The sequence below is a fragment of the Dermacentor andersoni genome, chromosome 1 (genome assembly GCF_023375885.2).
Source record: "Dermacentor andersoni chromosome 1, qqDerAnde1_hic_scaffold, whole genome shotgun sequence".
Taxonomy (NCBI): Eukaryota; Metazoa; Arthropoda; class Arachnida; order Ixodida; family Ixodidae; genus Dermacentor; species Dermacentor andersoni.
Window position 1 is genome coordinate 91,229,484 of NC_092814.1, and position 25,123 is coordinate 91,254,606.

The 25,123-nt window shown below is 44.6% G+C and overlaps 1 protein-coding gene across 7 annotated transcripts in view; it reads right to left on the reverse strand.

The window, feature by feature from the left end:
• kis (chromodomain helicase DNA binding protein kismet) overlaps positions 1-25,123 on the reverse strand; it is a 192,244-nt gene that overhangs the window by 139,723 nt on the left and 27,398 nt on the right. For all 7 annotated transcript variants that reach the window (XM_050191669.3, XM_050191666.3, XM_050191667.3 and 4 more), the window contains 3 exons: positions 23,993-24,439; positions 17,203-17,499; positions 5,187-5,764 (listed from right to left, as the gene is read on the reverse strand). In XM_050191669.3, coding sequence (XP_050047626.1) covers positions 5,187-5,764; positions 17,203-17,499; positions 23,993-24,439 — 1,322 coding nt within the window. The remainder of the gene's footprint in view (positions 1-5,186; positions 5,765-17,202; positions 17,500-23,992; positions 24,440-25,123) is intronic.

Sequence of the window (25,123 nt, forward strand, 5' to 3'; positions counted from 1 at the left end):
AATGAACTAACATTCCAACTATTACGAACATCATTTGTTTACAATAAAGTTGGAAAATTTATCGATCACGTGCCCTGGTTAGCCAATCAGATAGCTCGCCCCATTGACGTCATATGGGTGATTTGCATGATATGGGTAGGGGCGGCTTAAAGTTCCGCCGTGCAGTGTGCTGCGATCGGCAGCGATGTGCATTTTTAAAACCTTATAATAAATTACACACTTTAAGCGGAGCACTTAGATGTGTCAATTAATGATCAGAAGGACCTACCCTAACCACTCGGTATGTTTGTAGAAAATCGTCAATATCGTTTCAGGGTCCCTTTAACTATATTTATAACAAAAACTGTAGTCCAAATCGTCAGGCATAGGAAGCAAACAGCCTTCCTCTGGCACAATTAAACTGCTACATCTCCCCACAAAAAGAGAAAAATGAGTGGCTGCACACACCCAACAAAAGATTGGAGGATGCTTGAGCTATGCCTTTAAGAGTGGAATATGATGACATTCAAAGATCCCCCCCCCCAACTGCTTCTCACACTTCCCGGCAACTGCAGCATATGTAACCGTAACGTTTACGGGAAATGCTCGCGGTGAACGCAATGCACGAAGGCAGACTTTCTGGTCGAAACGCGCCTCTTGTATGGGCTGCGGTGTAACGGAGGCAAGCGCCATCTGGAAAGTTTCAAGGAAGCAGGCACACCGCTCCGTGGACTCTGCACTATTTACGCGCCAGCGTGCACAAATAGCGGACGCAATTTCCGGACTGTGCATTGTAGAAATGCTAGAAAAGGGGTTTGTTTGAGTTTTCCTGTAACAAAATTGTTTTCTCACATATTTAAGTTACAATCTGAGAGCTACCATGTCTGTAGGGTTGTGTATAGGTCGTACTTTACGATTTTCCCATGTATTTTAGCTCGAAAAATTCAATTAGTTCAGTGAATTCCTTGCGTAACTTTATTGGCCAGGGTATGTGTGGTTCGAAAATTTTTTTGTCGAAGCAATGTTCGACACAGGACGCTGAACACTGACACGGGGCACCGGACACCGGCACCGCCGCCGGATTTTCTGCGAGACGGGCTCCTTAACGCTATCACGTTAATATAATCCAGTAGAATTTCAATGATCCAAATCTCTTTAGATGGTGCAAAAATTCTTATACCGAAAATTTGATTCACCCAAAAACGTAAAAAAATAGGTAAATTAAAGGGACCCTGAAACGATTTTGACGATTTTGTACAAATGTACGAAGTCATTAGAGTAGGTCCTTCTGATCATTAATTCAAGCACGGATGTGCTCCGCGTAAAACGTGTAATTTATTATAAGGTTTTTAAAATGTACATCGCTGCCAATTGCAGCACACTGCTCGGCTGAATTGTCCGCCACCCCTACCCATTTGAGGTAAATTGCCCTAATGAGGTCAGTAGGGCAAGCAAGTTGGCTGCCCTGGGCGCGTCATCGATAATTTTTCCAACTTAATGGTGCACAAATGTTGTTCATTATAGTTGGAATGTTAATTTGTTTCTTTAAAAAGAAAGTAACAGAAAGAGAATGCACAAGAACCGATTCTCACTACACTAAGCCCTTCCGGTGCACAGCAAGCATCGTCTGTTTGTGTTACAACGTGCTCCATTTTGACGAGAGCTCCGGGGGCCAGAGTCGGCCTCAGTCTTTTCGAGAGAACCATGATTCGACTTTGTTGCGTTGTGGGCTGCAAACATAGCGACTGGTAATATGTCAAGCTGCGACATCGTGTCCCTCTGCAAGGCAGCAGGCGAGCGGCATGGCTGCAGCGCATCGTACTATCGGTATTCGATTGGCGCCAGGATTTGCGCGTTTGCGGCCACCACTTAACTTCAGAGGATTCCTACCACAATAGCGTATTGCGAGTCCGGCATTCGGGTAAACGCAAGCGAGTGGACAGGGTCTGGCCGCTTGACCGTGCCATTTCCTGGGATGAGCAGAAGCACAAACGTGAATCTGCATGGTGCAGCCACCTGGTAGCACAGAGCTCAACCAAGCACAGTAGCAGTAACAAAGTGTATTCTTCTTTGCTGCTGGTGCAAATTTTCCGCAGGAGCGTAATCATTAACATGCTGTTTTTGTAAATGTTTAAAATGTTTTACACTTGGTTAGAGCAATATTAGCTCTTTGTTTGGCTGGTTAAACTCTGCGCCAACAGGTGGCTGGACAGTGCAGACCGATCAGGCCACTCCCCTACGTCTACGCTAAAGTTGCTTGTTCAGCTTGAGTTTATGCCTCCACCCATCCATCGAAACGCCCAGCTCGCCTGTGGTTACCAAAATACCAGACACATTTGGCACTGCGACAGAATGCTCACAACACACGCTGCTTCGATAGCTCTCACTTGAGGTCAAGTGCTAAGCAGCTGGCGGAGAGGTTGGAGAGGCTTCGCGCGCGCTCCTAGAGAATTGGAAGTAGACGACACGACGTGCCATCATGACGCAGAGGAGCTTAGCCCCGATCACTCGGCAAACGAGTTGAGGAGAAAATGCATGGCAATGGAGGAGGGTAACTTGTAATTGTCTGTACCTCCCTTAATATGGGACGCTTCACACAAATTGTGGTGCGAATGAATAACCCTATGCATCTACAAAATTTCTCTGAACTGTTTCTGGGCCCTTTAAAGGTAGATTCACACGACGGTGACTTGCTCAAATCGCTGACTTGCTCAAAAGTTCCGTGTTTTTTTTTTTTTTTTTTCCACAATCCTAAGACCTTCTTTTATCACAAGCGCAAAATATGTGAAAAAAAGCATGGTGCTTAATTTGGAAAGATTGCAGTTCTTTAGTGTGTTATCTTCAGAATCGGGAAGAAAATCCGGCTTCGGTAGGTGTTATCGCACTATTGGTAGTGCGAGTGCAACTTTCCGTTATGCAACACCGCCATCTTCGTATCGTCGCAAACACGAGAAAATGGCAATTCAGAAAGACGTAGAGCTTTATTTCCCCATGCAGAAAAAAAAAAGCAATGACACCGAGCGCAAAAATAAAAAAACTAGTGTCGCGATTAGTTACTGCAATCATGCAAAGCACAGGGGTCCTACTTGCCGATGCGAATACGATTCCCTGGTGCAGTTGTTTCGTACACCTTTTGGGAGCAGTGAGATGTGCACTTTGCATGCTTCGAGGCTGACATTTCAAGATCTACCTGGTCATCTAGTTTCTTTCATTGCTACGTCCTAGCTGCTGCCTGATGGTGATAAAAACATGATTTGCAAAAGATAAGGGAATATCATTTTGTTGTAGCAGTGAAGCTACTTCATACCATGTGATTTGACGGGTACAAAAGTAAAAAAAAAAACATTTCATAGAGCTGAATACAACAGAAGGCATAGAATACGAGATAAGGCTACCTATGAAAATTAATGCTGCCAATCTTGCTGACGTTGCAAGGCTGGGTCGCCAGCTACTGTCGGCTACTCATAAAGTTGCAAGGTGTCAAGGCTTTTTTTTTTTTTCCATTTTACTGTAGGCGAAGGGCGCGATGGGATGGAGTCAAGTAGGTCGCCCTGGCAACAGGAATGTGACCGGCGCATCGGCGTGGCCGTTCTGCCGGTCTGGTAACAGCCAAGCGTCTCAAATCTGATTCTTCATATCATCCACCACAGCACAAAATTAAAATTTAGCCCACTGTAAGTTAGTGGACTTGGGCCGGGATTTCTGAAAATTCGCATTATCCGAAATTAGTATTAGGCGCGACTGAAATTCTAGTGTAACTGTTTCCAAACATTTTCAGGATGTGATGAGACCAAAGTGACAAAAAGGAAAGCCTACAAGCAAAGCCTACAAGCACCTACCACATACAGCGCAAATAAGTTATTTTTGTTCAATAATAGGAGCTTGCATAAAGTCAACGACTGATTTTCCAGATGCCTGCTTTTTCGGACATGCTCGATAATTCGGCCACTTTTACAGCACCCCATAGTCAATATATAAGAACATCTGAAATTTTGGATACAATAACCTTTCGTCATCTGATTTTTCCAAACTTTTTGCCATGACCGCAGGTTCGAAATGGCATTAACCGAAGCAACCACGGCTGCTATTTTGATTATCTCGCTGCCTCGAACTGGCGCTCTCACATGCAGATCCACTAACAGCCGTCGCCACCACTGCGGCAACGCTAGCTAGGCCTTGCTACTTCGACCTTAACTGCCAAGCTTGCTGTTTGGTGCCATGTTTTTCATTAAAACAATTCGCCTCTGTTAGCAATGGCACTGACTTCGCATTTGTAATTATCACCAATGGCTTCAAGCGCGGAAAGCATGGCGCATTTTATAATGCTGGTTCCCGAAAGCAAGCTTCGCCTTGCTACAGGAGTGTTACGTGCGAAGCAAGCCAACGTAGTACTTCGGTGAAGCATAAGAGTGGGAAGGGACAATTGTCATGGGATACTGTATGTATTCCTTAATTATGCACGCATGCACCCACCGCCTCTTATCAAACTGCAAGCATCGATACGCCTAATAAGTGAACTGTGTTATTTTGGATTCCAGTGCCTGTGGCGATTTCAGCCCTTGAGGGGCAGTAAAAGCATGCATATATTTTTCTCAGACTGACTGAACTTTCTAACATTTTCGTGGCACCTAGGGAGTCGGAAAAATCTAATGTTGACTGTACAGTAATTATCGACAACAAATCGAATATGAATTGAATAGTGCCAAAAGTGAACCAAATTAAATAACTACTTTTAGAATATTTTATGGATAATGAGCAGCCATTTTCAAAATTGATTTAAAAATTTATTCACATCCTAGTATTCATAACCTTAGCAACCTTATCAAAATGCACGAATGGAGCATTAGGAACAGTTCGGTCGTGCATACAGGACTTTCCGAAGAGTGCGATTGATCCCTGCAATCTGACCTGTTGCACTACAAAAGTCCTCAAGTTTTATGTGTATATTATGCCGTGAAGATGAAAATTCTACTTTTGCACCAGTTTTATGTTTTATTGTGCACAGCTGACATTTTAAAATATTAGAAAACTATTAGAAAAATATTTGTAGTTGCAAATTGTGACTATTCGGTTTGAAGACCAAATCGAATACGCCATTATTCGATTTGTTATTCGAAAGTTTCTAATATTAGCACACCCGTAGCCAATAATTTATTTTTCCTAAATATTTCTACTACTATAGACAGCACTTTGGGAAGCTAACTAACCTGGGAAGTTTTTTCTTTGGTGCCTTCGGTGCTTTAGGTGTTCCTTCCTTTGGTGTTTTTGGTTCTTTTTTCTCTTTCTTTTCTTTAGACTTCTTTTTCGGCGTTTTGCCTTCTTCTGCAGGCTGGGCAGTCTCTCCATCTGCTTTCACTTCATCTGTTGGCAACTGCCCATCAACTGTTGATATAACTGGTGTACATGTCCCTGCTGCTACCGCTGCTACAGCTGCATCAACTGTGCTACTTCCTTCGGTTTGTTCAGGGGCTGTTTCTGCCAAAGGAGCTGCAGGACCCTGAACGTCTGCTGATGGCGCCTGCGCTGCTGCTTCCTGCTCAGCAGCAGCCTTCTTTTTGGACTTGCTCTTACGCCGTGGGGTCCCTCCCTCTTTTGGTTCTTTAGGAGGTTTGGGAGCCTTGGGCTTCTTCGGCTTCTTGGGCTTGGGCTCCTTGGGAGGCTCTCCTTCTTTGGGCTCCTTGGGTTTGCGTTTCTTGCTCTTTTTTACAGGAGGAGGAGGTGGAACCTCCATACCAGGTGGCTGTGGAAGGAGCAGGGGCATGCCACCTGGGCTCTCTGGAGGCATCTGAAATTTGAAGCAATGGCCATAGGGCAAGCAATGATGTTAAAACCATGAGAAAAACTTGCAAATCTAGAACTGGCATAAAGCAATAATCTCAACCACAGTTTTTATTAGAGGTGGAAATATATTAACTGTTTCGAATACGAATAGTAAATATTGAATTGAATATCAAATATTCAAACACAGGCACATAAATTTACAACAGGAATATTCATTTTAATATAATTACGTGCCCCTCCTGTACTAGTCACTAGTCCAAGAAATACAGCTATCAGGGACAAGCAATCAACTTCAAACAAAAGACCACTACAATCAATGTTCGATTTGTCGAACTTCCTAGGGCCCACGAGAATGTATAAGAAATCAACAGTCCAAAAAAAAATAATAATAAATGCGTGCCTTTTACTGCCCAGAAGGGCTCAGATCGCCACAGCCACATCTAAAATGGAGGCCTGCCAGTAACTTGTTTATTTTTTATTTATTCAGTACACACTGCAGTCCGAAAACCAAGCAGGAGGGGTGGGTAAATGAACATAGTAAACAAACCTGGCAAGTTTACAGTCAAACCCAATTATATTGAACTCTGAAAAAAACACCTATCAGTTCGATATAGGCCATAGTTCCATATAAGCCTGCCAAGGAATTGGACGTCACGAGACCACATAGCATTTACTAAAGCACTTTATTATTGAAATTAACTTAGTTTCACATGAAATAGTCCTGTATTCTTCTGCTTGGGCAACTTTACTGCTGCGACAGCATGCACTTCTCCACATTGTCCAAAGAGGGGGAGCAGCTGAGGCCGCAACCTTCCACATTCGCGCAGAAGCACGGGACTAGTGCAAGTGCACCAATCACCTCTTCGAATGCAGGCAAAGGATTGTCATTGCTTTCCTCATTGTGCCCGCTATCACTTGTGCTCGGTACCATGTCGGCAATGTAGTCTTCCTTTTCAGGCTCTCCCGTGGTCGTGACACCATCATCTGCACTCACAAACTCATTGACCATTCATCCGTCAATGGCTGCTGGAAATTCTGACAGCTCGCTCCAAACTTCAGCAACACCAACAATAGCTTCATCGAACTCATCAGAATTTTCAGTCATCACCGGGCATGCGGAAGCCGGCATGTCTGAAGCAGTTTCGGATGAATCATTTGTACACGGCCACCTCAACGGGCGCCACGGGCACTGGGTCATTTGTCCACTTTAGTCCGCATGTGTCGCTTATTCTTCAAGATGGTGCTGAAAGTGCTCCTTGAATTTTTTACACCGCGGTGACATCCGACTTCTCACCACGTTCGACTCGATTTATGATTTCGAGCTTCATGGCAAAAGGCAAATTTTGCCGCTTCGTGCTAGCCATCGCGGCAACACTGCAGGAGAAGGCCCACAAGGCACAAACATAATGAACGAGTAAAGCCACGAGACAACTCGTACTTGCACGACAAGGTCAGAAGAGCCTCTGATTGGCTGTCTGAGCAGGTGCTGCTAGCGGGCAAGGATCACTTTTTGCACGGGGGGTGTCGACGGCTCACCGATGCGGCACAGTCACACGGTAGGGAGAGCGGGTGGGTGGAGCCACGCCATCGAGCTAAACTACCTTTGCGCCGCTTGACGTTTTGATATATCGGGAGCCGCTGCTATTTTCGTTCGATGTAAGCATAATTTTTGCTATATATACTCATTGTAACTACACCATGCTCAGAAATTCCTTGATATAGAGGATAATTCTATGTTAACGGATTCAATATAGTCTGGTTCGACCGCACAACAGAATATAGCAAGCAATACCACTCAAAGATAAGCAACAAGCATAGACTAACAAACATGATTAAAAAATATTCTGGAGACAAAAATTGCACATCTCTGTAAAATCACTTTTATTCACACAAAGAAAAAGCAAACACAAGTTAGTTCACGAGTTGTGAAGATATAGACAAGAGTATGGCAGTATCAATAATGCAGTTTACATGAAATGACACGTGTGTTTTACAAAGTCAGGAAGGTCACACTCTGAAAAAAAATTTGAAGGCAGTGCATTCCATTCACTGATGGTTTGCAGAAGAACTTATAACCGTGACACATGAGCACCAGTCCTTTGAACCAAGGGACACCCACTGGAAAGACATTCACACAAGGTGACACAAGACAAAGCTGCATCTCTTTTCTGGTGAGGGCCCCCTCCGGAAAGGGAGATATCCTAACCACTTGATGGGCATAAAGGCGTAGCCTCATGCACAACCCATCAACATCAACAACACAAAAGTTGTTGAAAGACTTTGTAGTCTGTGATAATTTAACTCCTTCCGAAAATGTTTTATATTAGTTTTTTACAGTTAGCAGACGCCTAATTAGTTATTTATTTGGCAGTGAACCTTTATCGCAGACGTACTTTCAAACGTATGCAACTGGCCCTGTCACACATGTCGCCACTGTCACATCACTGAACTCGCCACGAGCAGCTTTGTCTCCATTGTTTTTTTGTTTTTTTTTCCTGGCCATTGAGTTTCATTGGAGCAGCGTTAGGGTATATTACCGTATTTACTCAAATCTAATGCGCACTTCTTTTCCGATAAAACGGGTCACAATTTCTGTGTGCGTTAGAATAGAGTACCCCAGTAAATCTGCGTTGCCATATTTCCATCAGCATTTCAAAATGGCCGCCTCGTACACCCTTCAAGCCTAGCTGCCGTAGCTTACTCCATGTGCTGCAGTACATGTGCTTAGGTTAGTCCACCATTCGTCTTGCCGTTTTCTGCGTTTGCTCTATCAGCATGGAAGTTCCGACTGCGAAGACACGCAGAGTTCATCATGATGCTGCAATTAAAATGAAAGTGATCATGTATGCGGAAACGGACAGAAATTGGGATGCAACACGTGCATCAGAGTTCCCGAAACTTGCGTGCAAGACTGGCGCAAACAGGAGCGGCGTACTACTCCGGAGGCTGCTGCGCATGGCGCGGCCATGCAGCCCCTATCTTGAAAGCAATCTGCGATAGAGACAGAGTCAACGCGCCTAGGCACACTGCGCTGTGTTCTCATCGCTTAGCTCGCATTGAGGCGAAAGGCAACACGAAGATCAATTCATTCGCTCCTGCTCCTGCACTTCTGCCCTCAAGCGTTTTGATAGCAAGTATCCGCGGTCAATGAGTGAGACGTGTTCATGTTTGCATATGTGCATGTGACACCATGCTTGTTAATTTATTTAGCAAGCGAATGTTTACAAGTGCATATGGCCGATAAAATTACCATCCTTACTTCGTATAGCTGCCTATTACCGTATCTACTTGATTCTAACCCACCCTCAATTGTAACACGCACCCGTTTTCCACGAGAAAAAGAAAGAGAAAGAAATGCCCTCGGTTGTAACGCGCACCCGTTTACCGTAAACTAAAAAAAGAACAGTCTTTTATGTACCGCGTACCTCATTATTTCATACAGAAATACAACTTTCTCTCATTTGGAAAAACAGATTTACTCCCAATGCACTAAAGTTGCGATGAATAAAAAAAGTCGCAGTTTCGCCCGAAACTCGAAGCATCGATCGCGATACCAAATTAGTAGGCAGCTATACGAAAAGTAAGGCTAGTAGTTTTATTGGCCGTATAAACTTTTAAACATTCACTTCTTAATTAAATTAACAAGCATGGTGTCACGTGCGCTTAAGCAAACGTGAACACGTCTCACTCAGTGACCGCTGACACTTTTTATGACAATGCCGGAGTGAGGAAGTGCAGTAGCAAAAGCAAGCAAATTGACCTTTATGCAGCCACTCACTTCGATGTGAACTAAGCGACGAGAGCATAGCGCGGTGCTCCTAGGTGCGTAGATTATTTCCATATCACAGATTGCTTTCAAGATAGGGGCCACGCAGCTGTGTCTACGTAGCGGCCGCTGGAGTAGAACGTCTCTCCTGTTTGCGCCAGACCCGCATGTAGGTTTCGGGAACTCCAAGCGCCCGTGATGCGGCCCGATCTCCGCCTGTCTCCGCACGCATCATCACTTTCCTTTTAATGGCAGCATCGTGACAAATACTTGGCGAGTCTCCGCAGTAAAGCCTTCCAGGCTGATGGAGCAAATGCTGAAAACAAGAAGACAAGACGATGGACTAACCTAACCATACGTACTACAGCACAAGGAGGAAGCTACGGCAGCTAGGCTCGAAACGCGGACAAGGCGGCCATTTTGAAATGCCGATGGCGATATTGTAAGAATTAGGCTCGCACTTGATTTTAACGCGCATGCAATTTTTGGACCCATTTTATCGGAAAAAAAGTGCGCGTTGGATTTGAGTAAATACAGTAATTTGTTATCACAATCGATGATTTGCCTTTCTGGCAAAGCTGCAACTTTTTTTATTTATCACAATTTTAGTACATTGGGAGTAAAGCTTTGTTTTTGCAAATAAGAGAAAGTTGTATTCCTGTAGTATGAAAAAATGAGGTATTGATACGATCTAGACTAGGTGAGGTGGGTCTTCACCGCAAGAATCAGGAAACTACGACAAAGGCGGGCATCGTGATGATGAAAAAAACTAGAAATGAAAGTATTCACTTTATTGGTACATGGTTGTGACTATCAGTCGGAAGCGGTTCTGATTAACACAGGGGCAAGGACAGCCTTAAATAACCCCTCGTGGTCTTGTGGTCATCGATTTCTTGGAAAACTTGGGGAACTTGTGGAAGTATCAGTGCCTTTGTCAGGTTGCGAAGTCGGCGAGCTCTTCCTCTTGTCTTCTCCTCTTCGTCCTCCCTTTGTGTCTGCTCAGGGCGTAAAAGTGTGATGCTTTTTTGAGGACGAGGGCAATTATCTCATCATGAATGCATGCCTGAACGTTTCTCACACTTGACAGGTGTTGAGATGCCGACAAGCTCTTCCCCTTCATGTCTTCTCTTTCTCGTGCTTCCCTTTGTATCTGCTCAGGGCGTAAAGGGTTGACGCTTTTTCAGGGAAGAGGGCAATTATTTCGTCATGGGAACGCATGCCTGAACGTTTCTCGCACTTGACAGGTTGATGTCCAGGCTTATCCTAACAGCCTCTTTTGAGACAAGGCAAATCATCTCGTTATAGGAACGCACGCCTGAATGTTTCTCACACTTGACGGGTCGATCATAACAGTATGCATAACAATGTTGTATAGCCACCACTGTGGCTATACAAGTGCGCCTGTTCGAGGTGGCGAGGCTATCAAAATGGCAAGGGGGGGGGGGGGGGCTTCGATCAATGCTGTTTTCGACCTGCAGTCATGGCAAAAGATAGAGAAACTCTGACGGTAAAGGGCACTGTGAAACAGATAGGCAAAGATGCTTATCGCAATAGGATTGGTGGTGCTAGCTGTGAATTCCACGTGCGACAACCCTGGAGAAGATTTTCTAGTACCGAAATGAAAAACTGAGTGCGCACCGGCATTTCACGTGAGATGGGCAGGCGAGTATTGTGGTGAAGCTGCCGCAGCGGGCAGCTATATAGACTGTTCTCGATCATGCGCGCCTCGCACATTTTCTTGTTTGCATGAAATATGGCCGCTAGAAAACATATCATACGATCACAGTTTGGCGACGTACTGAATGTTGGTGCTGAAAAATCATTTTCTGGAAACGTATAAACAGTAACCAGATCAGCGTAACTCTATTGCGTCATTTTTTTTTGGTTCTCGATTGCGAAGGTTGGCACTGGGAAAACATGTGTAACTTGAACGTATCAACGAGATTCTACTTTATTTGGTTAGTTTCGAATATTTGAACATACCGAAAACAATCAACGTCCGTTAATTCAACGCTGGCAGGTCTGATGGATAGAAACTGATAGAATTATCCAGCAGGTCAAATTAAACAAAATACACAAAAAAATTCAAGACCAGACGACTTTCTCTGTGTCCAAAGTAGAAAACCAATGTGGAAATTACAGCTCCCCAACAAAATACAAATCTAACATGCACACAATTTTTTTAGCAAGAAAAGTAAGCAAGGGACTAATATGTCTAGCAATTTGGTGGCTGCATTTCTAAAGTCAGTTTCGCCACAATACATCGATTATGCTAAAAATCCTACAACCACTGAAAAAAATGTTTTGGTGCATGTCGAATTGTACTGCACAGGCAATTTTCGGCCCAACTTGTTTACAAAAAAGGGCGCGCAAGTTATAATGTGGTAAATATCGTAATAAGGCATGAGCTATGGTTTTTGCTTGACAATCTTCCAAAAGCAGGTTAAAAATAGGCATTTTCAAGAGAAGATGGCGTGTGTTCAACACATTGACTGTCTCTAAAGCTCCGCTGAGAGAGAGAGACGCTGCCACTAAGGAAGTCACTAAAGACCTCAGAACCTCGGCTAGGTGGGGACGCCTTTTGAGAAGTGCCCTATGTTAATAAGCGTCTTTTTGCGGTCGCACAGCCATGCCACCATATGTTGTCTCTACGGCAACACACATGCGCTTCTCTTATTACTTGCGGTGCTGAGTTGCACTATACATGCTACCTCTCTCTCTCTCGTTGCTCGCAGTGCTCACACTGTATTTGCTTTTCTCGTGTTGTATGCAACGCTCAGTCATACCCTGCATGCTCTTCTTGCTTGTGGCACTCGAACTGCCCTTGCTCTCTCCCACATTGCTCAGGCCGCTCGTGTTGAGAATACAAATTTAGATATAGTGTGTAGTATTTGACACATGTTCAAAACTTCAAATACTGCTCACCCCTACTTTACTGGTGGGGGGCAGCACTGTTTATTAAATCCAAAAGCAGCGAAAAAAAAAGTCTTTTCCTGAAACCTGTGTTTTTAGAACTTCTTTTTCTTCTAATGTTGAATACCTGCCCAAACCTTTCAATTATTCAATCATGCTTAGTCCCAAAGCATATAGAAATGCTGTTATTGATCCCACCATGAATATTTCTGGCAGGGAAAAGGTTGCATGCCGAATTGGAAATGTGTGCACATTGGACTCTAGCTACCTTAGCTTCAGTAAAAAACTGCATTCATATACAGTGAAATCTCGTCACTACGAACCCCACATTGACGAATTTCTCAAATTTACGAATATTTTAAATATCCCCGCCAGATTACTTATATTTTCAATGTAAAAAATATTTCAGAACTATCAATTTCAATACAGCACATATTTCAGAATAACACACATAGTTTATTTTCCCCATTATACCATGGTGGTGGTGGTACATGGTGATGGACATGGATGTATGGCCACGTGTTAACCATGTCCAATCATAAACCACTGTTATGTTGTTATTAAAGGTCCGGTCCATCTCTCTGTAAACACTGCGCACTGCCACCAAAGGATCAGAAAAAATATTGGCAGCAGCTGTCTCACTGTCAGGTCTTAACTCAGCCTTGAGATGTTTCTGAAATGGTTTATGATGCAACCATCTATGGGAGACATTCATAATTGACAAGAAATCGGTCAAAGCTGTTGCCCCTTTGCCAATACTTTTAACAGCCTGTACAGCTCTCATATTCACATCAAAAATTTCGCGACCTTCCTTTCGCGGCGATGACCAGCCCTTCATGAGAGCGCCGCAAAACACACATGTCAGTATCATTTGCGTTGGTAATCCATGTTTTGTTCCAAGCAGAACTGAAAGTCCTGGTTGGGAGCACTGCTGGCACTTAGATTTGCCGAGAAGCGCGTTCAAGGCAGTCATTTGAACGATGAGAAACTCCTCCGCTTGTTCCGTACCGGCAAGCACCTCGCCTTCAACCGTCAGTTCCATTTTCTGCGCGGTCGCCGACACCGAACTTAGTTTTGCTGGCACTTACGCGGCGACCTCCCGGGATGCTTCAGCCGATACAAAACGCGGCTCCAGGCGCACCTGAATGGTGCCGCCCGTACTTGTAGACGGTGTAGCAACATCGTGCAAAGTGACGAGATGATAATCGGACACATCCGAGGCGCGATCGCTGGATGCATCGAACGATGTGGAATGCAGCACGACAAGCTCAACGGTGCCACTGCTGTTCGCACGAGATTTTTCGCATGCGTAACAAGTGCCAGAGAGCGACTCCTCAACATTGTCGACACAAGTAGGTATTCCGCCCGCGTGTGAAGTGCTCGGCGGCGGCTCCTGAACGGCATCATCAGCTTGCGTAGTAGTCCTCGGCTGCGCGTTTGTGACATCTGCGCTATGCTGCACAGTACTGCCAAGCGACCTTGAAGCAGACTTTTTCACCGTCAGTAATTTTCGCATACCAGTGCCGTAAGCATGAGTTGTCTTGTACTTCAGCAATCACCGATCCATGGTCACCAATAAACTTCCGGAACTAGGCCCCGCAAGCACTGATGAATGCGTCGAGCTGATATGTCCAGAGTAGCATATCATAACAGAAACCAGCTTCCAAAACTATGCTCCCCACGCACTGACAGCAAGCCGATATGTCCAAAGGCGCATACCATAACACAAGTCAGCTACGTTCCGCAAGTACTGGCGATCCTGGCGAGCCATGATGCCAGGAGGCGCTTATCACTTGTGGAGTCCGCTGCCGAAACTACGATCCGTACGTGTAACGAACAATGCGAGGTGATTGTCAGAAGCGTGAGTCACGGGCGATATCAGATGTAAGCTTCTGAAACCATACACCGCACATACAGACAAACATGGTGCGCCGAAAGGCGCGGCCTGCGCGCGGCGGCACGGTAGCAGCAGATGCACACTGCCAACAAGGCCAATGGCGAAGCTCCAATTGGCCACGTGATGGGCGTAGCCAATCAGAGGCCTCGGAATGGCCTTGAATCATTTGCTTTTTGTGCGCTTGCTTCTAAATAGAAGAGGTGGCTGGCGCGGCAAATTTAAAGACGGAGAAGTGCGCTTTCCAACACGGGCAAAATGGCGGCGCTCGGTTGCGCCGTTGCGCCGTTTTTTTTCGCGATTACCACGGAATTTTTTCGTCACATTGGCTGCTACAAACATTCTTTTTTAGCACTTCTACGCGGTTTTCAGCGTTCATATTTGGGAATCAGATAAAAAAAAGAGTTATACAAACGAAATATGTGCTTTTCAAAAAATCAATTTTTTTTGTGATTTTTTGCAATACGAAAGCCGCGTTCCCTCTTAAATAAGTGCTGTTTTCGTTTTGTGAACACTGTCCTCACTTTTTTGGTCAGCCTACATTTAAGGTAAGATTTTTTATCTTTTCTGGCTCCGGACATTTGGGGGTTGGCTTAGAATCGGGGCCAGCCTAGATTCGACTAAATACGGTAGATGGTTGTTGAAAATCGTTCTAACAGGCATAATGCACATGGTGACGCACGGAAAACTGAGCAAGAATGAGTGACATTGTCGTGGCATCCGATACTGCACTGGCGCACGCACCAGCACAAGCCTCGTGTCATGCTGTTTATGCTGCTCGCGACACTTCGCCCTCGAGGCATGCTTCGAAAACACGTAACCTTTTTCACAGCATCCAAAATCTGCCACGATGCAGTCGCTCATTTTCTCATTTCGAAGGCCGTATCATTGTTGCGGTTGGATTGGAGTGAGGCGCACGCTGCTGTGCGCCCGTTTGGTCGAGCATCAATGCTTTGGCACTTTGCGTGTGCCCTCTTTTTACCGTGATCGGGTTCGAAGTGTACGTTGTAGCAGTACGGCGATTTAAAAAACGGTCGTTATATCTGGAAGCAGTTTCCATAAAGAGGCTCAGAAAATTGTAAATGCACTGAAATGTGGTCGTTATAACCGATACAGTCGAAAGCCACGATAACGAATTTCCGCAACAACGAAATTCTCGCGACAACGAAACATTTTCGTATCCCCGGCGAACACCCATAGGATTCAATGCAGTTCGTACCTCTCGGCAAAGAAATGCCGCTGTACTGCAATCCCGCATCAACGAAATTTGCCAGAACTTAACTCCTCATATTACCTACTCGCGTAAGGCTAGCAGGCTCCAAAACCTGCTCAAATGCGATTGTTTTGCACTAAAATTGCGTAAAATGCCACCACACTACTCTTGTAGGCGCCACCTTTTGTTCACAAAAACGAGCAAGCGCCGGAAGCTATCAGTGTGCTGGAAACATGTCATGGCCGCCATATTTGTTGATCGCCCGTTTGAAGCGGCACGCATGTTGCTACCGACACGTCACGATTGTCCTTGCACGCCTACTAGGCGAGATCATAGATCGTTGTTAGAAATGCGCGTTCAGGCTGCGGTCCCCGCGGCTGACGACTCAGCGAGGCCTATGCCAATCGCGTGAGGCAAAAATGAACACCATCTGAACACGCATTTCGAACAACAATCGCCGATCGCGCCAGTGCACTGGGTAAAAGCGCGCCTCGGTGAGAAAAATGCAGCAAAAACAAGGAAATCTACGTGTCGCCGACATGGAATTGTTTAAGGCACTTGAGATGCCGGTCGCAGCATATGGAGTGTCATTGGAGTGCGGTAGCTAGCTGGGCGAGTCGGTACATCTGCGTAATTATTGCACACAGTGCGCACTAAAAAACGAAAAATCGGACAAAGAATTGAGACGGAACACAAGCGCTGACTCATGACTAAAAGTCATGAGTCAGCGCTCGTGTTTTGTCTCTATTCTTCGTGCATGTTTTTTAGTGCGCGCTGTGTGCAATAGTTATGGAGTGTCACGCATCGGGCCATGATTGAGCGATCGTCCGGGAATACGCATCCATTGCTTCAAGAATGCTGGTTTTGGTGCCATCCAACAGGCATCGCTTGCGGATTCAGCACCAGACGTAGATTTGCATGAATTGGCTGTTATTTCAATTGTTTGCCATCGGGTACAGGAGATACGATCACTTTTGCGCTCGGCGACTACAGACAACAGCATGCGCTGGAGAAATGCTGCTGCATGCACTGTTGCTCTTCGTCCGGTGCAGAGTTACGCAAAATCTCGCAAAAGTGATGGCATCTGCGACAGGAATTTACCGAGAATGCTGCGGAACGGCCGTACTGCCACTGCTGGTTGACGCATGCGGCGCACTTTGTGCTGTCGGCAATGCGGTTATATATCCTCGAGCAAAGCTTGCAAAGTAGGCTAATGGAATTTTGACAGTAAAGTTCTGTTCTGCGATACATTACCTATTTGTGCTGTCTCTTTTCACAACAACGAAGTTCTCGCGAAGGCGAATTTTTTCGTGTTCCCCACCGATTTTGTTATAGCGAGGTTCAACTGTAGATCGTTACAAGTGGGTTCGACTGTATCACTGAATAGTATAATCAACAAAAGCACACGCTACCAGTGTTGCATCTTTTTGAATTTCATGGATAGAATTGAAACTGATCAGGTAACCGTGCTCGCCAGACAGACTTTGACAGACTCGATGTACACTACTTCTAGTCTTCAATGCAAAATCCCATGTAAACAATTTTCAGGTATCCAGACTACTACTACTACTGCATGCATACAAGAACAATGTAAAATTATGCACATTTCCCTTGCAGAAAAGTAGCAAAGGCTGCTGTGCTGCGCCTGCATCTCACCATGAAGTCAGGAGGCATGAGGCCCTCCCCAGGCCCCAAGCCCAGAGGGGGCATTTCCTGAGACGTCTTGGCCTTCTTTTTGCTCCGGCTGGGCTTGCGCTTGGTCATAGGCTCAATAGGAGGCAGCACATCATCAGGTGGCAGGAGGTAAGGGTCCTCAGGGGGTAATGGGCATGTGTACGGCCCATCCAGAGAACTGCTTAGGGGACCCTCCAGAGGGCAAAGATCATCCACAGAAGCTGGCACCACGCTTGGAACACCCGCCAAAGGCAGTGGAGGCAGTGAACTTTGCAGGTCCTGCAAAGACCAATAGCACATGAAATGTACTGCTCATCTCCACAACAAACAAGTGCATAAAACAGACTGGCACAATGCAAAAGCTATTTAGTAGCCTCAAGCACGACTGGTAGCAATGTTGTGTGACCACTATGACATCGGCAAGTTTCCCAGCGTTCCTTTATTACTGCTTGTATTTTCTTTGCTGCTCGATTTCATAAGAATAAATGGTTTTACACCACAAAACACACCTTCCCTCCACATAGGTGCAGGTCTTCCACCCATGAAACCAAACCAAAAACTTGTGACAGAGGTGAAAATTTATTTGGTTGAAACACCATTAAAGTGTCTTCATTAAAATGATAGGCAACTTCGGGCCATATCTGTGAATGAGCAGATCTCCGAAACTCTAGCTGTGCACACTTATATCAGACTTTTTTAGGCCAATTCAATTCACCTGCGACACTATGAACCAGTTTAGAGAAGTTCTGAAAGTTCAGCATTTGAACAAGTTGAATAATTTCAGCGGTACAAGCACAATGCGACATCTGTAATTAATGCCAAAGTGCAGATGCAATGCAAGTGCCTTATACTTGGCTACCTTACATGCTCTGTCTACAAAGCCTGAAAGACTAGAAGCAGTACAGTGACGGTATGGTAAGTTTCTGAGGTATTTTGCCTTTAAAGAAGCAGTAAGCAACGTCCCATTTGTGCCGGAAACAAAACATAGCCTAGAGAAATGCATAAAACACAGGAACTGCATGTGCACGTGCTACACGTTCGGTTAATGGATACCTAACTTCTGTTCAGCTTACGACGATCTGACAGCGTATTTCTAGAAGCAAGGAGCCCCATGGAATGTCAGTATCTTGGACTGACCATGTCATGCATGCACTAGCAAACATGCTGGCAATATATTTTTCTCAGTTTTAGATGGCAAAAAAATGCAAGAAAACCACCAGCATTGACATAATGAAAGAGGCGTGCTGTTTAATCTGAAGTGGCGTCTGTTTTCATCAACAGCTGAAATGGGCTATGACAAATACAACATGCCTAGAGTCTATCATATAAAAACACATGTAAACAACACACCCAACATTATTTACCCCTTTGAGGGTCAATGACAAATATACGGCGCCGCGAACAAGCCCAAAATGGTTGATGGCGTATATTTACGGCACCGTCTGTAAAGCGCACCTATTTCCTAACTTTTTTTTTTTTCTGGCATGTGCTGCCACTATGTGGGAATACAGAAAATTTTTTTTCTCATGCCTCCCTCTCTCGGTTTTCATTGCATGGTTTGTTTTAGAGCTAGTTTGCGCCGGCGCGTCTATATACTACTGCTCACGCAATGGCGTGAGCACGGGCAGGTGGTGGTTTGGGCTTTGTTCCAAGGGCAGCTTCGGCTTCTTGCGCTCGCAAAACTGATGGCTATCTCGTTACTAATCGCTCAAAGGGCGACCACCTGTTTCTCGCTCGCTTAGTGCTCACAGGGGTGGGCATAGGAAGGATGCCGCCGTGCGTGCGTTTCCTTTTCTTTTTTTTCTTTTTTGGAAACGCGCGAAAACTACCTAATTGCTTCTGGTTGGCAATAAGATGAAGATTAGCAGAAGTTTGTAACACATCTTGCTTTTTCGACAGGCACACAACCACGCAGTTTTCTTGACTGCGCTCACCTATGCAGTTCGATTACGCTATGTATGTAAATATTAGTGTAAGAGCAGGAACATTTGAGATTGCAAAATATTCTCGTGTGCGCATTTTCCAAGCCTTGAACTATGTGTACAACAATGCATCAAGTTTTTTACTCTTATACGTTTATTTCCTTTTTTATTGTTGTTATTCGTAAATAAACAGTACATATATACCAACACAAAATATTTTTTTCTCACTTTACAGTCACATTAGAAAAAATTACGGTAATTTTTTTTCGAAATAGGTCCCCCAGAAGAATTCAAATCTGCAATAAAAAAAATTAGCGCTGGGTGGTCGCATATGGCGAAAAAAATCTACCCTCAAGGGGTTAAATGCAGCAGAAGTGCATAATCATCGTTTCAGTGGCATTACACCCATGCGATGCATTGTATTGCGCTGCCGCTTAGCAACTGCAGATCTCCACCAAGTTAGCACCACTAGTGGTGAGGGTGTAGAAAAATCGTAAGCCAGCCTTGCACCTTTCTTGAAATTACCGTATTTAGTCCCATAATGACCGCACTTTCCTGTCAAAAAAATTGATGCACATTCAGGGGTGCGATCATTACGCGGGTTAAATTTCACACAAAAAGAAACATTTTCTTTTTTCATCCCGCATTTGCTGCAAGTTGACAAGCAGGCGGCTGCCGCTGTCAGTGCAGGACCCCCCGAAAAAAATGGCGGCCAGCGGAGCAAGCTGAACGCGCCGAATGCGATTATTTTTCTTCTCGTGAATACATTACGCGCATTGAAGCAGTTCCTTCCGTATCAGTAATGAATAATATTGTTAATATCGGCAAGTTTGTGACAGTAACGTAGCCATGTCCACTTTGAGGGGACAGAAACAGAGATGGGCGCGCTTAGCTGCCAGTGACATAGAAACATACGGCGGGCATGCTGCGGAAACTGCGGCATTTCTCTGTACTGCTATCCTAATACGGCACGTTTCCGCTAAGGGTGGGCGAATATCTTAGCTGCGTTACAAGCGTCGGCATATGAATAGGGTACACTTCTAAAATATCAGTGTAAACGTGGCCACTATCGTTGGTGCTCACGATTTGTTGCGTGCCCACGAATGCAGACGAGAAGAATCGAAAGGCACCCTTTATGTTGTTGTTGTTGACCAAAGCCATTATGAAGCCTACAAATAATACAGCTGAGGCAAGTTTGGTTGCGAGTAAATACGGTAAAGCCTGGGTTCATAAGGTAGCTTCACCATGCTGCTTAAATAACAACACAGTGCGGCACCTTGTGAACTAGTTCAGATGGTACAGGCTAATTTAACAGACCTTCAGCTTTTTTGCACAACACAACAAATGAATGAACTAGTGTGTACAGTTGAACGCCAATTAAAAGCCAAATTAAAACCACAAACTTTGTTAAAGCAAGGATTCTATTAAAGGAAAGGTTCTATATTTCAACAATACAAAAATCTATTGACTCGTACAACACTTCTGGTGATAAAGGCTTACCAGCAAACATTCCTAAAATATGACAGGAAACCAGGTCCATTATTTATCAATCAGATGCACCAGCCACAATTCTGCATGCAATAAGCATAACATGCAAAAGTGGACAGATTCGTGCCAGAAAAAGCAAAGCTGTGGTAATGGACGCGCTCAGTGGTGGAACCCACCATCAAATGGCACCACAGGCATCATAACTAGCAGCCAGCACTCAACTTCCCTCTTGCTTTTGTTTTATAGCTGTGGTGAATTACTTCAAAAGTTATGAAATAATTTCAACTGAAAAGTACAAAAGAAAATAATTAACATAAGGCCTTATTTCTGCCCGATTATGCATCATTAACACTTAATCCCCCCCCGTACATTTTTTCCACTTTCTTCTAGCACCCGAAAGTTGTTACCACTTCAGCTCTGTGTGGCCTGTCATAAAACGGCTTATGTGCACACAATACTGGTGATTGTTTTCTGTGCCCCTCTAGCTGCTGATTGTGTAGAGATTAATAGTCGCCAGAAGCGAGCATAAACTAAAAGTGTGCCCACAGTTCCTCTACGGTTATATATAAGGTTATCAGGCGTAAACTTTTCTTCATTCAGGTAGGCAAAGTGCATAGTAACCTTGAGAAGAAATGAAATATGAATCAAATGGTGTCAGAAGCAAAGGAATTGAATCAAATATCAAAGATACTATTTGAATAGTTTTTAAATACTGAACAGGATTTTTCCCAGTACAAAAATATATTCAATTCCTAGTATTCACAACATTACCAAGTTTCTGACACTACAATGTACACTACGAAGCATGGTTTATGAAAAGCACAAATGGAGCACAAGAAACAAATAAGCAGTTAGTTTGCATACTCAGCGTTCTCCAGAGTACAGTAAAACCTTGTTAATTGGGATTTCACAGCCCCCCCCCCCCCCCCCCCCCAAGAAAAATGCCTGAATTAACCAAATGTCTAATTATCACACGGGTATTAAGAAAGCAAACAAACGCTTCCTATGTTAACATGCTTTTATTTACTGAATCAATCAGCAAATTCCATTCCCATTTTGCACGAAAGCAGTGCGGAACCTGCAATTCTTGTCATCTTGTAACTGATTAGTGCTCGCATCGGCGAAGGCCTCGCGACATATTTCGCATCACAGCCTCAAAACGTCTTCATATAAGAAATGCTTTTCAGTACTGCACACACATCACAAATATTTTGTCGTTAGTGGGCTGGTCGCCAACAGATGGTCCATTCATTGCTATGCAGCCGATGTTCTTCATCCTGAACAACTTTGCGTAGACTCAATATATACTGTTTGCCGCAACTGTTGCAAACATAACCGCTAACGTTATCAACACAATCATGGATTGGGACTACACAGTTATGAAGTCACACAGCCGATGCAATGTTATGTGCGGTGGTAAACGCAAGAATAAAGGTTCTAAAGGCATAAATAGAGACAAAGTGTTCCGGCACTGCTTTCATTAACGCACTATTTCTGCTGACTACTGCGATGCAGATTCTGCCGCTTCGCTTCGGTTAAATGCTAGCGGCGTTATGCCCTTTTGCATCGCACATTTCCAGCACTTCGTGCTCGCCGAGTGCCAAGAGTTGTCCGAATAGCCCATTGTGGGGCCAAATACGTCCGAGTTAATGAGAGTTTGATTGCATTAAATAATGCATACGCTTGCCGGGACCAGAAGACGAGTCCGAATTATCTGTTATCCAGAATTAACGAGGGTCAAATTAATGAGGTTTTGCTGCACAGTTAAACCTCATTAAAACAATATCACATCAGCCATGAAAATACCTTTGTTATATCCGACATTTGTTATAAGCATACATGCAGATATTGGCTAAAAAAGTTCACAATCGGTTCTATGCAAAAGAAACGCAAGCAGGATGCCTCCAACGAGCCCGCAAAGAGTCTCCCGCAGATTCTGGCCGTCGACATATTGCTGTGCCAATACGAGGCATGGGAAAAACAATAAATTACATACCTGCACTCTATACTGCCGTGAATATGCAACAGTACGATCAGTGCTATTGCACAGGATCGACACATTGGTTTGCTGACAGCAGTCCAACAAAACCAGGCCGCTGGCCAAAACACACACACCGCCAGTAGATTTCTCAGACATTGCCAACTGCAGTTCAACCAAGCCAAGTTGATGCCCAAAACAAGCATGCCACCGGACATGGATCCGTACTCTGCTACTACGGCCATAAGTCTAGCCCGGTGTGTCTCACATCATACTCAATTCCCAATAAGGACTACGAGTGCGAACATATTAGCAGCAACTTTCCTGCGACAGCCTGTCACTCCATCAACTGGTTACTGCCGTTGTACATTGATGCTAGGGGTAGGTGGTGGTACCACAGGAATAATGCAGGTACTAAAAATCAGTAGTCTGAAAACTTAGTTGGCAGATGTATTTGACATTATTGCTACTAGAATATATATTTTGAAGCACAAGCAAACAAAAATGTCCTTTGCTACTTTTGCTATAACTGGTACCGTGTTGAATCTCGCAATTTGTATTCCATTACAGTAGTAGAATATGCCACTGAAATTAGCGTGGCCAACGTAATTTTACGTTTACTTTGTTATATCCAATAATTCATTATACCTGTGCTCATTACATCGAGTTCCGAATGTATGCATTGTCATCCATTACCAGAAGTACATGTCCGAGACTACGCTGAAAATGGGCTTTATCTGTGGTAATGGCAGAAGTTGGAATGGTCGCCGCTGATGGTGCCACTATTACATTAAATCCTAAGCAAACGAAACATGTGCCTCTGCTCTCAGTGCAAATTTAAGTAGAACTTTCCGATGCAGGAGAAAAACAATACGTTAAGAATAAAAGTTTCAAACAGCAACATATTGATTGTATGAGCACGCTATGCCACTGCAAAATATGTAGCATTTGAAACTTGCAAAGTTCAGTCTCTGGCTCCTTTACAATGCAGCCTACCTTTACTCATAAAAAATTAACTGGATGCTGTCAAAATCAATGGCATCACGGGAAGCTGTTGTGGGAACTTCCAAGTCGAAGTCGCCACCAGCTTTCAGCTTTTGGGTTTACTGCCTTATCAAGCCTCCCCTCAAGATAAGAGTAGCATTTTTGGCATTGCAGAATGTAATTAGAGGCGCGATTTAAAATACATCTAATCTTTCTTTTTTTTTGCATCGCTTTAATTCTAAATTTGTGTGTGATATTTCACAATGTAACTAAAATAATGGTCAGATTTAACATAAGAGGTCACACCTTTCACCACTCCAAACAACCACACCCTTTTTTTAGTTTAAATAGTAAAACAAGCAAAAAAATGGTTGGTTCCAAGAAACCTACAGATACTGACCTGATCAGAGATCATGGGTGTAGGCAGTGAAGGAGGCTGGCTCGGAGGTCGGTAGCTGTCTGCCATGCTGGGAAACAATGTAGACACAGTGGGGCTAGGTGGGGGGACTGATGATGCTGAAGAAGCAGCCACCATGCCAACAGAAGCTGAGGCCTGCTGCTGCGACTGCAAGCTTTGTGGTTGCAGACCCTGGGGCTGTAGGCCTTGTGGTTGCAACGTCTGCGGCTGCAAGCCTTGAGGCGGCATCACTTGAGGTTGCAATCCTTGAGGGGGTAGAGCCTGGGGCTGTAAAGTCGGGGGTTGCAAACTTTGGGATTGCAATGACTGAGGTTGCAGAGGCTGTGGCTGTAAGGACTGTGATGGTAATGGTTGTGGCTGCAACTGGGAGTTCTGCATAAGCTGCTGCTGAGCCTGTGGACCATATGGTGGGAGCTGAGGATGTGGTTGCTGCAAGTGAAGTGAAAACATGTGATGAATTATTGGGCACTAACTAAAGTTCTATAAATGCTGCATTCACAAAGCAATATACAGTAAAACCTCGTTAAACCATACCCACTTAAACAGTAGTTTAGTTTTAAAAGTAGTAAAGTCAAATCCCTGACTCAGCGGCCATTGAACATAATGTGTTTTGTATCCGCATAAACCGTACCAACTTATTGCGTACGTATCGGTTAACACATAGCGTTTCCATTTTTCGTCGCGCAAAAACGGCGGTGCGTCATCTCCATCGGGCGACCCGGCCGAACAACCAAGCCTCAGAGATAGGAATAATGACCTCCAAGCGCCCTGTGCGTTTGCGCATGAAGCCACATTAACATCATTTAGGCGGCATGCCAGAGAGTGTTGTGGCGTAGTAAGCGAGAACTCGCGGCATGCCGAAGCTCGGATAAAAAAAACGCCGGATGCTCAGCATAGAAGAAAAATTAGACATCGTTCGTGCTATCGAATGTGGCACGAAGAAGTCGGCACTGGCACGCAACAGGGATCTGCTGTTGACTACGGTGGGTGGCATTTGGAATGCGAAGTTGCTCGGCAGCGCTGCTGCGACCACGAAGAGATGTCGGCTACGCGGTTCGACTTTTCGCCATCGTTGCCTCTGTTGCTGCCGAAGTGTCAGCTAGCAACAGTGAT